The sequence below is a fragment of the Bos mutus genome, chromosome 2 (genome assembly GCF_027580195.1).
Source record: "Bos mutus isolate GX-2022 chromosome 2, NWIPB_WYAK_1.1, whole genome shotgun sequence".
Taxonomy (NCBI): Eukaryota; Metazoa; Chordata; class Mammalia; order Artiodactyla; family Bovidae; genus Bos; species Bos mutus.
In genome coordinates, this window is record NC_091618.1 from 34,519,185 (window position 1) to 34,532,276 (window position 13,092).

At 37.3% G+C, this 13,092-nt stretch overlaps 1 protein-coding gene across 1 annotated transcript in view; it reads right to left on the reverse strand.

Annotated features, from left to right (window-relative positions):
* Positions 1-13,092, reverse strand: part of SPAG16 (sperm associated antigen 16) — a 1,070,067-nt gene that overhangs the window by 1,029,340 nt on the left and 27,635 nt on the right. The window contains exons 4-5 of the mRNA XM_070387101.1: positions 12,789-12,907; positions 5,820-5,957 (exon numbers count right to left, since the gene is read on the reverse strand). Of these exons, the coding sequence (XP_070243202.1) occupies positions 5,820-5,957; positions 12,789-12,907 (257 nt within the window). The remainder of the gene's footprint in view (positions 1-5,819; positions 5,958-12,788; positions 12,908-13,092) is intronic.

Here is a 13,092-nt window from a genome sequence, read left to right on the forward strand (position 1 = left end):
TTGTTTAATTATCACATTACTCCCTAGGAGTTAATAATATTATGCATAATTATTCCCAGTATAACAATAAGGAAACTGAGTTAATAAGTAGCAGAGTATTGGAAGCCAGGTATTTGAACTTTTAGTACAATACTCTTTCCATGGCAAATTTCCCTAGACAAATATTAAGCTTATATGATTTTGCTGATTTTCCAGATACATTACTAAATGCTACCAGTTTAATCAAGATAATATAAAACACACCTGTAACCTGATTCTTTTTACATATTAAATATTAATTATTATTATTAGCATTTGACAGTATATTCATCTTGCTTTAAGAAATAGGCTTAATCTTAAAAAAGTAAACTTTAATGTAAACTCTTTAAAGAGAAGCCCATGTTTAGCACTTAATTGTTACTGGGAAAATATCCTCACAAGTCAAACTGAAAAACCTGTGTGATGTGCCTTTGGAGAAAAATCTCCCCAACCTCGTCTGCATCATAAAAATGTCTTTCCTAATCCAGGGCTTGGCCCAGGACTCAAGGATCCTGAGAAATGCCATGGAATTCAGTTCTCAGTGGATCAGGGCTGTAATGGATGTTGGGGAAGAGACAGACATGTTCTCACACATGTAAGGAGACCGGCTGTGTGTTGTATGTCATGTGCTACGAGGTCCATCTCCAACGGACCATTAAGGGATACAGAATGAAAACACATGTCTCCCATAGAACGCGATGACCTCGTGAATCTTCAGACATTTAGTCTTACCTATCCATTTAAGATATGAGAAAACTGAGACCCAAGGATGAGGGTCTGATCCAAGATGTCTCTGTGATCCAAGCCAAGAAGGTCTCAGGCTGAGACTGTTGAAGTTGGAGCTAGAGGAGAAGACTGTGAAGATGAACGCCCAGCCAAGGCCAGGACCAGAGGAAAAAGGGTGGAGCCTTGTGTGAAATGCAAGGAAGCCTCCCTCTTGGGGTCTTCCTATACAAATATATCTGTGGGAAGAAAGATATATGGGGAGAAACTTTCCTCAAATCTGTGGCTACTCCAGTGCTTTCCAGTAAATACCCTCTATCCCTAAAAAAGAAAAAAAGAAAAAAAAAACCTGTGTGACAAGACTTACAATTTGGGGCAAACTTGTAGCATAACAGAGGTAGTTTTGGGAATTTTGTACAAAATGTCAGTCTCCATTTTCTGAGAAAGCATCCAACAAAACAGGAAATATGTGTCATCAAAAAGGGCTGTGAAGAACAATGTGCTTAATATTCACTCAATGATATAAATGTTAAGCATTTATAAAGGGTCAAGCAGCTTTCCTTCAGACTTTCCATGTCAGGTAGATTAAACTAAATAAATATTTTCCTTTTCTAATTTGTGTAAGTTTAATTCTACTGAGTAAGATAGATTTGAGATACTATAAGACCACTGAAACTAAAACTATATTTTAGTTCAGTTCAGTTCAGTTCAGTCGCTCAGTCGTATCCAAGTCTCTGTGATTCCATGAATCAGAGCACACCAGGCCTCCCTGTCCATCACCAACTCCCAGAGTTCACTCAGACTCACATCCATCAAGTCAGTGATGCCATCCAGCCATCCCATCTGCTGTCGTCCCTTTCTCCTCCTGCCCCCAATCCCTCCCAGCATCAGTCTTTTCCAATGAGTCAACTCTTCAGATGAGGTGGCCAAAGGACTGGAGTTTCAGCTTTAGCATCATTTCTTCCAAAGAAATCCCAGGGCTGATCTCCTTTAGAATGGACTGGTTGGATCTCCTTGCAGTCCAAGGGACTCTCAAGAGTCTTCTCCAAAACCACAGTTCAAAAGCATCAATTCTTCAGCGCTCAGCCTTCTTCACAGTGCAACTCTCACATCCATACATGTCCACAGGAAAAACCATAGCCTTGACTAGACGGACCTTTGTTGGCAAAGTACTGTCTCTGCTTTTGAATATGCTATCTAGGTTGGACATAATTTTCCCTCCAAGGAGTAAGCGTTTTTTAATGGCTGCAGTCACCATCTGCAGTGATTTTGGAGCCCAAAAAAATAAAGTCTGACACTGTTTCCACTGTTTCCCCATCTATTTCCCATGAAGTGATGGGACCGGATGCCATGATCTTCATTTTCTGAATGTTGAGCTTTAAGCCAACTTTTTCACTCTCCACTTTCACTTTCACCAAGAGGCTTTTTAGTTCCTCTTCACTTTCTGCCATAAGGGTGGTGTCATCTGCATATCTGAGGTTATTGATATTTCTCCCAGCAATCTTGATTTCAGCTTGTATTTCTTCCAGTCCAGCATTTCTCATTATGTACTCTGCATAGAAGTTAAATAAGCAGGGTGACAATATACAGCCTTGACATACTCCTTTTCCTATTTGGAACCAGTCTGTTGTTCCATGTCCAGTTCTAACTGTTGCTTCCTGACCTGCATACAGATTTCTCAAGAGGCAGGTCAGGTGGTCTGGTATTCCCATCACTTTCAGAATTTCCCACAGTTTCTTGTGATCCACACAGTCAAAGACTTTGGCATAGTCAATAAAGCAGAAATAGTTGTTTCTCTGGAACTCTCTTGCTTTTTCCATGATCCATTGGATGTTGGCAATTTGATCTCTTGTTCCTCTGCCTTTTGTAAATCCTGTGTGAACACTAGGAAGTTTCACGGTTCACATATTGCTGAAGCCTGGCTTGGAGAATTTTGAGCATTACTTTACTAGCATGTGAGATGAGTGCAATTGTACCGTAGTTTGAGCATTTTTTGGCATTGCCTTTCTTTGGGATTGGAAAGAAAACTGACCTTTTCCAGTCCTGTGGCCACTGCTGAGTTTTCCACATTTGCTGGCATATTGAGTGCAGCACTTTCACAGCATCATCTTTCAGGATTTGAAATAGCTCAACTGGAATTCTATCACCTCCACTAGCTTTTTTCATAGTGATGCTTTCTAAGGCCAACTTGACTTCACATTCCAGGATGTCTGGCTCTAGGTCAGTGATCACACCATCATGATTATCTGAGTCATGAAGATCTTTTTTGTACAGTTCTTCTCTGTATTCTTGCCACCTCGTTTTGATATCTTCTGCTTCTGTTAGGTCCATACCATTTCTGTCCTTTATCAAGCCCATCTTTGCATGAAATGTTCCCTTGGTATCTCTAATTTTCTTGAAGAGATCTCTAGTCTTTCCCATTCTGTTGCTTTCCTCTATTTCTTTGCATTGATCGCTGAGGAAGGCTTTCTTATCTCTTCTTGCTGTTCTTTGGAACTCTGCATTCAGATGCTTATATCTTTCCTTTTCTAAATACATGTAAATGTTAAAAGCATTTACTGACCTAATACTAACCTAGACAGCATATTAAAAAGCAGAGACATTACTTTGTCAATAAAGGTCTGTCTAGTCAAGGCTATGGTTTTTCCAGTGGTCATGTATGGGTGTAAGAGTTGGACTATAAAGAAACCTGAGTACTGAAGAATTGATGCTTTTGAACTGTGGTGTTGGAGAAGACTCTTGAGAGTCCCTTGGACTGAGAGGAGATCCAACCAGTCCATCCTAAAGGAGATCAGTCCTGGGTGTTCATTGGAAGGACTCATGTTCAAGCTGAAACTCCAATACTTTGGCCACCTCATGCAAAGAGCTGACTCATTTGAAAAGACCCTGATGCTGGGAAAGATTGAGAGCAGGAGGAGAAGGGGACAAGAGAGGATGAGGTGGTTGGATGGCATCACCAACTCAATGGAACATGAGTTTGGGTGGACTCCAGGAGTTGGTGATGGACAGGGAGGCCTAGGGTGCTGCGATTCATGTGGTCACAAAGAGTCGGACACGACTGAGTAACTGAACTGACCTGAACCTGGTATTTTAGTAAACATGAATAAGAGAGAGATTTCTTTTGAGTGATATCTGTATGAATCATGCTTTTTAACATTAAGTTAATAATTTACAAAGATAATAGTTTGTATCATTTTGATTATAGTTATTAAATATAATAGTCAATAAACAACCAGTAATAAAAATGATTATTTCGTATTACTGGGACAAATCTCACTGCAGAAAAAAGGCTCTATATATTCAAAAGAAATTAGCAAACTCAAGCAATAATTCAAAGGAGATCAAGATCTGAAACAGTATGCCAGGCAGCACTCTGAAAAATCTGCTGTGTCAAATTCCCAGTGCATCCATTAGGCATCTGTACAGAATCATAGTGAGTGTCAGAGCCAAGAGTGCAAACCACTTCTGAGAAATGGAACTGAGAATAGAGAGGATGGTTCTAGTAGCATCATTCTGTGGATCATCATACCCTTCTATCAAAAACCCCAAATAGTATATGCATAGATAATATGATGGAGGATGAAATGGCAACCCACTCCTGTACCCCTGGCTGGAGAATTCCATGGACAGAGGAGCCTGGCAAGCTACTGTCCATGGGATCACAAGAGTCAGACATGACTGAGTGTCTAACACACAACACAGAGATAATATGAAATTTGTATAACTTGCAAAATATAATTCTACAAGTGCATATAATGACTGAATAAACAATCATACACATTATTTTTATTTACTGCCACCTTTAAATAATAGAAGCTTATTTTAAATGTTTCCTTCCATTTGCAATACAGTCTTGTTTCTTTAAGCTTTTTTTACGAAGTTCTTAGAAAAACTACATTCCTATATGGTAGTTTGTTTATCTGATTTTTTAATATGATTCTTTTAACAGAGAAACCTCTCTTTAAATGTTTAATAAAAATTAATGAACAAAGCATAAACTGGCTATACTCCATATCTAAGTATTGATTTTCATCTAACATTGTCTTAGATGAGTAGATTCACCTCAAGTCAACACATTCACATATTTGTCTTTGCCAGAATAACATTGCCCATTTATCTAAATCTGTTTGCCAAAAAATTTCTTGTCTTTCATTAATTTTAGAATGAGAGAAACCTGCAGAGAGATTTGCTTTCTGTTAAGTTTCTCCACTGTACATAAATTCATGCTACAAAATTACAAAATAACATTTTTCTTTGGGGAATTTTCAAACACTGAAATTCCTCTACTAAGAGAACACTGGGGCTTCCAGATGGAACTAGTGGTAAAGAATTTGGCTACCAATGCAGGAGACATAGAGACGTGGGTTCAGTCCCTGGGTTGGAAGGATCCCCTGGAGAAGGAAATGGTAACCTGCTCCAGTATTCTTACCTGGAAAATTCCATGGACAGAGGAGTCTGGCAGGCTACAGTCCATGGGGTTCTTTCTTCCTCTAGTTTTTCTATAATTTTATTATTATTTCAGAAATCATTTTACTTTCATGGGAGAAGATTTCCACAAACCATATGACTTTCAAAATACATAAAGAAGCAAATGAAAGTCAAAGTGAAAAGAACTGGGTTTCCCTGATAGTTCAGTTGGTAAAGAATCCACCTGCAATGCAGAAGACCCCAGTTCAATTCCCAGGTTGGGAAGATCCACTGGAGAAGGGATAGGCTACCCACTCCAGTAATCTTGGGCTTCCCTTGTGGCTCAGCTGGTAAAGAATCCTCCTGCAATGCAGGAGACCTGGGTTCCCACAGGTAGCAAATGTTACATAGCACATTAACAACCTCCTGCACAACCCCCCTCATCCCACTCTTGATGGTGAATTACAGTTGTGAGTGTTCTGCTCATCTGTTCAATTAAGGTGCTGGTGAAGCCTTTCACATTCTTTCCAACTTGCACTGACATATAATTCAGTTCTCCAGAACTAAAGCTCTGGTGCATAAACCACCATCCATATAGTAGCAAATTCAAGCCTTATTTTCATTTAGTCCAAAATAGAAAATTTTTAAAAAGTTATTAAAAAATAACGTACTCAGCTGCTTGTTTATAGTGTTTCAAATCTTTCTTCAAAATTTTGTTCTCATTTTCTAAAAGCATGTTCTGAGTGTAGACATCTGGAACAATCCCACCATCTCTAAGTTCAGTTATTCCCTTCTGTATTAACTCATACCTAGGATAAAATCAAACAAAAGACTTCATGTTGTTTTTTTCTACTAAATTGGTTTTACTTATGTACATTTCAAAAAGTTAAGTATAAGGGAATGTTTAGTAATCAGTTGCAATATTACTTTTTAAGCTAAAATGTCAATATTCATAATATATTTTTAAAATGAAATGCTAAGTATTAATATCATCACGGTGCATAAAATATAACTTAACAGCTTCTATGCTCCAGGCACTAGTCCAGACACTGGTGAAATTAACAAAAATGCCTAAGCCTCTACCTATCTAATGGAGTTTCCATTCTAGTATGGATGGTGACACATTCTATGAATTAAAGCGAGATAAGAAAAACAGACACTAAAGTAGAGAGTGATGTGCTATTTTATCTAAGGCAGCCAGACAAAGTATAACAGACTATTTGATCAGGGACCTGAAGGAAAAGAGAGACTAAGCCATGTGGATATGTGGGAGAGAAGCACTCATGGCTGACAGAAAAATATGTGTAAAGGCCCTGAGATAAGGAGGTGTTTGACACGTACAATGTAAAGCAAAAAGTCAGTACATCTGGAGTATTTGGAAATGGAGCCAACTAAGTGAGCAGGAAAGAGAGTCATGAGAAATAAGTCAGGAAAGACAGCAGGGAGCCAGAAAAAGGAATGTGATTTTACTCTGAATTAGACCAAAGTCACTGGAAGGCTTTGAGAGACAAGAGATGCTGAACAGATTTATGTTTAATAAGGATTAATCTACCATCTCTCTGAAGAAACTGGCTCCAGAGAATAAAAAGTAGAAGCAGAGAGTCTGCTGTAAGAGTTCAGGAGAGAGACGTAGATTAGACAAAATTTGGTAGCAGTAGATTGTGAGAAATGGGTCCCTTCTGGACATGCTGTGAAGATGAAGCCAACAGAATTCTCTTACAGATCAGATATCATGTTTTAGTTAAAAAAGAAAATTGAGGATGACTCCAAGGTTTTTGGCTGAGCCACGGACAGACATTTAGTCAAATGGGAACAAATGCAGTAGGAACTTGGTGTTTAGAGAAATCAAGGAACCATTTCTATCCATGCTAAATGCACTATGTCTGCTAGGCAATTAAGTGAAAATAAATATTGTAAGTACACATCAAAAGTTAAGGGGAAAGTCAGGACATGAAATTTAAACCCGGGATAGATCAGTAAATAGATACACTTTAAAGTCACAAGATTGGATAAAGGCCAGTCAGGAAGCAAACAAAAAGTGAAAAGTAAGAAAGTTCTAGAACTGTTTTGAGATTGGGAAGAGAGGAAACACTACCAAACAGAGACTAAGAAAGAGAGGGGTCAGTGAAGCAGTGAAAAAACAGGAGAGTACTGTGGCTGAGGGACCAAATGAACAAAGTGCTGCAGGAAGTAGGTAATACATAACAGTGACAAATGATATAAGGGGAAAGAATAGGAAGAATACTAAGGATCAACCACTGAATTTGCCAATGTAAAGTCACTGAAAAAAAGTTTCAGTAGACTCATGGAGGGGCTTTCCTGGTGGCTCAGATGATAAAGAATCTGCTTGCAATGTGGGAAACCTTGGTTCCATTCCTGGGTTGGGAAGATCCCCTGGAGAAGAGACTAGCAACCCACTCCAGTATTCTTTCCTGGAGAATTTTATGGACAGAGGAGTCAGGAGAGCTACAGTCCATGGAATCTCAAAGAGTTGGACACAATTGAGTGACTAAGACACACACACGCACACAAATACACAGAGTCATGGAGATGAAAGTGGAACTAGAGTAGGAATGAGAAAGCAGGAAATGAGGAAAGTCTTTCAAGGAGACAGACCATAAAAGCAGAGCCTAGGAAATCATATGACCCTGAAGAGAAAGTACAGTCCAGGGTGCTCTGTCTTCTCCTATGTTTTTAATACATGACATGTTATTGTACATCTTATGCTGATGGCAGTGATTCAGCAGAGAGGGAAATCTTTTACAATGCAGGGGAGAGAGGGGACAACTGCAGGAGTCATGTAGTGAGTAGGCGAGAGCATCCAGTAGAGGAGAGCTGGCCTCAGATGACAGTGTCTATGCCTCAGCCATGCAAGAAGAGATGGAGAATGCTGAGCTCAGAGGCAGTGGGATGGTAGAAAGGAAACAAGACCTGTGGAACTCCTATTTTCTCAGTGAAATACGAAGGTGCATCAGAAAATCATTTATAAATCGGTTAATAATTTGTTTTAATCGTTATATGTAGCAATTAATAGTTAAAAAAACAGAGCATAGAAAAAACATTTCAAGTACTACAGTTATTAACCAAAATTCCCTACAAACCTTGCTATAGATGAGCTAAATATAAGTTTAAAATATTTACTTTTCAGCATTTTCATATTATACATCTTAGCTTTATTAATATATTACACATTAGTAGTCATATGTTTTGTGTTATGTGTTATATATCTTGCTGCTGCTGCTGCTGCTAAGTCGCTTCAGTCGTGTCCGACTCTGTGCGACCCCATAGACGGCAGCCCACCAGGCTCTGCTGTCCCTGGGATTCTCCAGGCAAGAACACTGGAGTGGGTTGCCATTTCCTTCTCCATTGTGTGAAACTGAAAAGTGAAAGTGAAGTCTCTTAGTCTCGTCCAACTCATAGTGACCCCGTGGACTGCAGCCTACCAGACTCCACGGTCCATGGGATCTTCTAGGCAAGAGTACTGGAGTGGCTTGCCATTGCCTTCTCCAAACATATTACACATTAGTAGTCATATGTTTTGTGTTATGTGTTATATATCTTATCTGATACCAAAAAAGAGCAAGAGAACCCTGCTGGATATACAAAAGTTCAAGACAACTGAATCAAGATCAAGTGATATTTGGGCTTCCTTGGTGGCTCAAATGGTAAAGAATCTGCCTTCAACAGAGGAGACCTGGATTTAATTGCCAGGTCTGGAAGATTCCCTGGAGAAGGAATGGCTACCCACTCCAGTATTCTTGCCTGAAGAACTCCATGGACAGAGAAGCCTGGCGGACTACGGTTCACTATTTGCCAAAACTTACAAAACAACACATATCATTTAATCATAAAATCACTTTTCTATCCATATTTGGACTGTGGTTTATACTTATCTCAGAAGAAAAGACATAAGGACTGACTGAAGTATTGGACCATAAAGATTTTCTGACCACAAAATTGGCTGAGGGATGGGATGGGGAGGGAGGTGGGAAGGAGGTTCAGGATGGGGTACATATGTACACCATGGCTGATTTATGTCAGTGTATGGCAAAAACCACTACAATATTGTAAAGTAATTAGCCTCCAATGAAAATAAATTATTTTTTTTTAAATTGGCTTTCAGCCACTGGCTTTATTTAATGCAGAAAAAAATCACTAAAATTATTTCAATAAGAAAAAAAGTGACATGCAGTCCTTTAAATTAAATGTTATGTAAATAAATTAATATGTGGTAAAAGTTGTAACTGCACTACCCACATTTGAGTGATTACATATTACACCAAATTTTATTGACTAAAAGCAGCAATATTTTACAATTTAAGAGAAATTTAAAATCAGTTCAGTTCAGCTCAGTCATGTCTGACTCTTTGCAACCCCATGGACTGCAGCACACCAGGACTTCCTGTCCAAAACCAACTCCCAGACCTTGCTCAAACTCATGTCCATCGAGTTGGTGATACCCATCCAACCATCTCATCCTCTGTCGTCCCTTTATCCCTGCCTTCAATCTTCCCTAGCATCAGGGTCTTGCCCAATGAGTCAGTTCTTCGCATCAGGTAGCCAAAGTATTGGAGTTTAAATATTATTAATAAATGCACTATTACCTTTGATGGCATTTTTATTATCACCCAAACTTCAGTGCAATGGTAGAAACAGAAGCTAAACTGGAGAGAAACAAGGATGTAAAAGAGTAAAGAAAGAAAATAAAGTCCCAGTTTTACAAAAAACATTTGGCTGTAAAGGGAAAAAGAGTTGGAGTGAGCTGGAGGTAATAAGAGGAGAAGGTAGAGGCAAGGATGTACATTTTGGGTGAGTGAGCTCTGACCTTGTTAACAGCCAGCAGAAAAATCCAGAGGAGGAAAGGAGATGGTTGACATATGCTCAGTCAGGATAAATAAAATGCACTACCATATTTTCTCCATTTTAACACTTTAATTTTGCCCCCAGGGAAATAATCATTGTTCACAGAGCACTTCTAAATGGCCATAAAAATATTACTGACTAAACCCACAGTATAGACTTTTCGTGGTTCATAGAACATTATATATATATCTTTTTTTTACACACACATCCATATATACGTATATCTATATAGATAAATGTATAATATTTTTTGTGTGTAAATGGCCATACAATAAACATTTAGAATTTGGGGGGAAAAGAAAATCTTGCAAGGTCATATGCTCTGTTGTGACTAACTTTGCTGTTACATGTAGTAGTGTGAAAGCAACCACAGACAAACAGATAATACCTAAAAGATAGGTCATGGCTGTGTTTCAGTAAAATTTTATTTACCAAAATAGGAGGCAGGTTAGATTTGGCCCCAGGGTCTTAGTTTGCTGATCCCAGATTTAATGGACTTAATGTTAATTACTGTTTGAAGAATGAAAAAACATAAGTCAAATTCTACTGCCCAGGTGTTTTGGTTTTTGGAGTTTTGTTTGCTTGCTTTTTGTGGGTTTGTTTTACAAATCACCAAGAGGGAAACCTTGTTTCATCACCTTTTGTAAGATTAAATGAATTTATAGAAATGATAAGTTACAAGTGTTCTTCCCCATAATAGACTTCCCTGGTGGCTCAGATGGTAAAGTGTCTGCCTACAATGCGGGAGATCTGGGTTCAATCCCTGGGTCGGGAACATCCTCTGGAGAAGGAAATGGCAACCCACTCCAGTACCCATGCCTGGAAAATCCCATGGACAGAGGAGTGTGGTAGACTACAGTTCATGAGGCCACAAAGAGTCGGACACAACTGAGTGACTTCACTTTCACTTTCCCCATAATAAGAAATTGTAAAAATAATATACATGGCAATCCACTCCAGTATTCTTGCCTGGAGAATCCCCATGGACAGATGAGCCTGGCGGGCTACAGTCCATGGGGTCACAAAGAGTCAGACACAATTGAGCAGTCGACTAAGCACACATTCCTATACACTTACTATACATTATAAATAAAGGTTTCTGAACAAAGTAAAACATGTTTTATTTGAAATAAAAATATCCAATACAGTATAATCTCATTACAAATAATTTGTAATCTCATTACAAACTGGCAGCTAGGGATCAGAATAAAATTATTTGAACCACAGTATTATTAAACCCAAATAAGAGATATTTATACAAATTTTACTTTAAAATCATAATATTACAATAAATGATATGCTTACTTAGGGTTTCTATAAACCTTAATATTATTGCACTTTTCTGAAATTTCATCTAGCAATTTCAAATTGCTAAATCTAAAAGGATAATATTTCAACAAACACCTAATTAAGAGTATACTTGGTTCCAGATTTCTCCAAGGGAATCATTTCACACTTTGGTGCAACATGTAAGCACTACATATCCTAACCCATAACTTTAGAAGAAAAATGGGAAACTGAACTACATTAATCATCATTTCATTAGTAATGCAAATTAATCATCTATCTACTCTTACAAAAATATATTCTCTAATACATTTGTAATTATTTCATAGGCACATTATTATAAAAATCATTCACATAATTTCTAGATTTAATAAGAAGAGTATTATTTTTCTACCATCAAACCTGCTCTTTTTTTAAACTGAATTAGTGAAAAATGGCTCTGCTCATTAAATTTATTAACACTAGACATGCAATTTAAAATAATGAAACTGATTACTTCTATATGAATGGTCTCTGTAGATTTGAACAAAAATAGCAAAATATAAAAATTAAATCAAAGTTGGATTAGTAGAAATTAACAAATTGTGCCTATATTTAAAATTAGATGATTGAACTCCAAAACACCATAAACAACTTTATATATCATATTAGTCCTTCTTTCTATAATATGCAATGACTTTTAAGAAAACAAAACATTTATTATCCAATTATTTAATAATATTTTGTTAAAGAATGCTAAGGAGTCCAAAAATATGCCTGATGACATTATCGCGATAGCAAAGGAATAAAGACAGTATGCCTGCTGATTTTCATAACAATAAGTTATTAAAATTTTCAGTTACAACAAGAAAGCCTTGTGTAGGTATCATCTGACAATGTAATTTCACTTACTTATAAATGAAGGGACATTTATAGAAAAAGAATCAGTTGTGTGAGTAGAGAAAAGCAGGGCATTACATTCTAAGTAAAACAAGCAGAGTAGTACTGTTAACAGGATGTGTCTTATGTAGGAGATAATACTCCTAATTATGTAAAGTGAAAGTGAAAGTGAAGTCGCTCAGTCGTGTCCGACTCTTTGTGACCCCATGGACTGCAGCCTACCAGGCTCCTCCGTCCAAGAGGTTTTCCAGGCAAGAGTACTAGAGTGGGGTGCCATTCCCTTCTCCGAATTATGTAAAAGATATTTTTAAATATTTCATTAAGTAGCCCTGGATTATATAACTCCAAGAGATGTTCCATTTTCTTGATTTTTGAGAATAACTTAAATTTGAGTATTTAGAAAAGATATTTAATTTAAAACCTTTTTGAAATTGATATCCTGATTGTGTATGTGTTTGTGCTGTGGTTTCAGTGGCAGTGATGGAAAAAGTTTCTATCCAGCTCTTTCACTTTACATAAGCTGAGTCACTCAGTCTTTTGAGATGATTAAAATATACATGTTAAATAATGTTAGTATTTCTAGAAAACTGTTTATCTACTTAATTATTTACCATTCAGATTGAAAGCAATCAAGAGTTCTGGTCATTCCCATTTTGATCAGGAAATTGCAAAGAAAGTCTTCTATTGCTTCAGGTACTGTATGCTTTGGAGAAAAGACTGTTTTCTGCTCCTAAAATTTTAAAGTGAAATTATTTATTTAAAAATTATCAAAGCTTTAATTTTACATTAATTAAATGTACAATTTACACTTAATTGTACATTAAATGTACATTGGCCTTACATTCATTCATTCATTCATTCACTTTTTAAACAATTTTGTTGAATATTACATCCAGGAACTATTTTAATCACTAG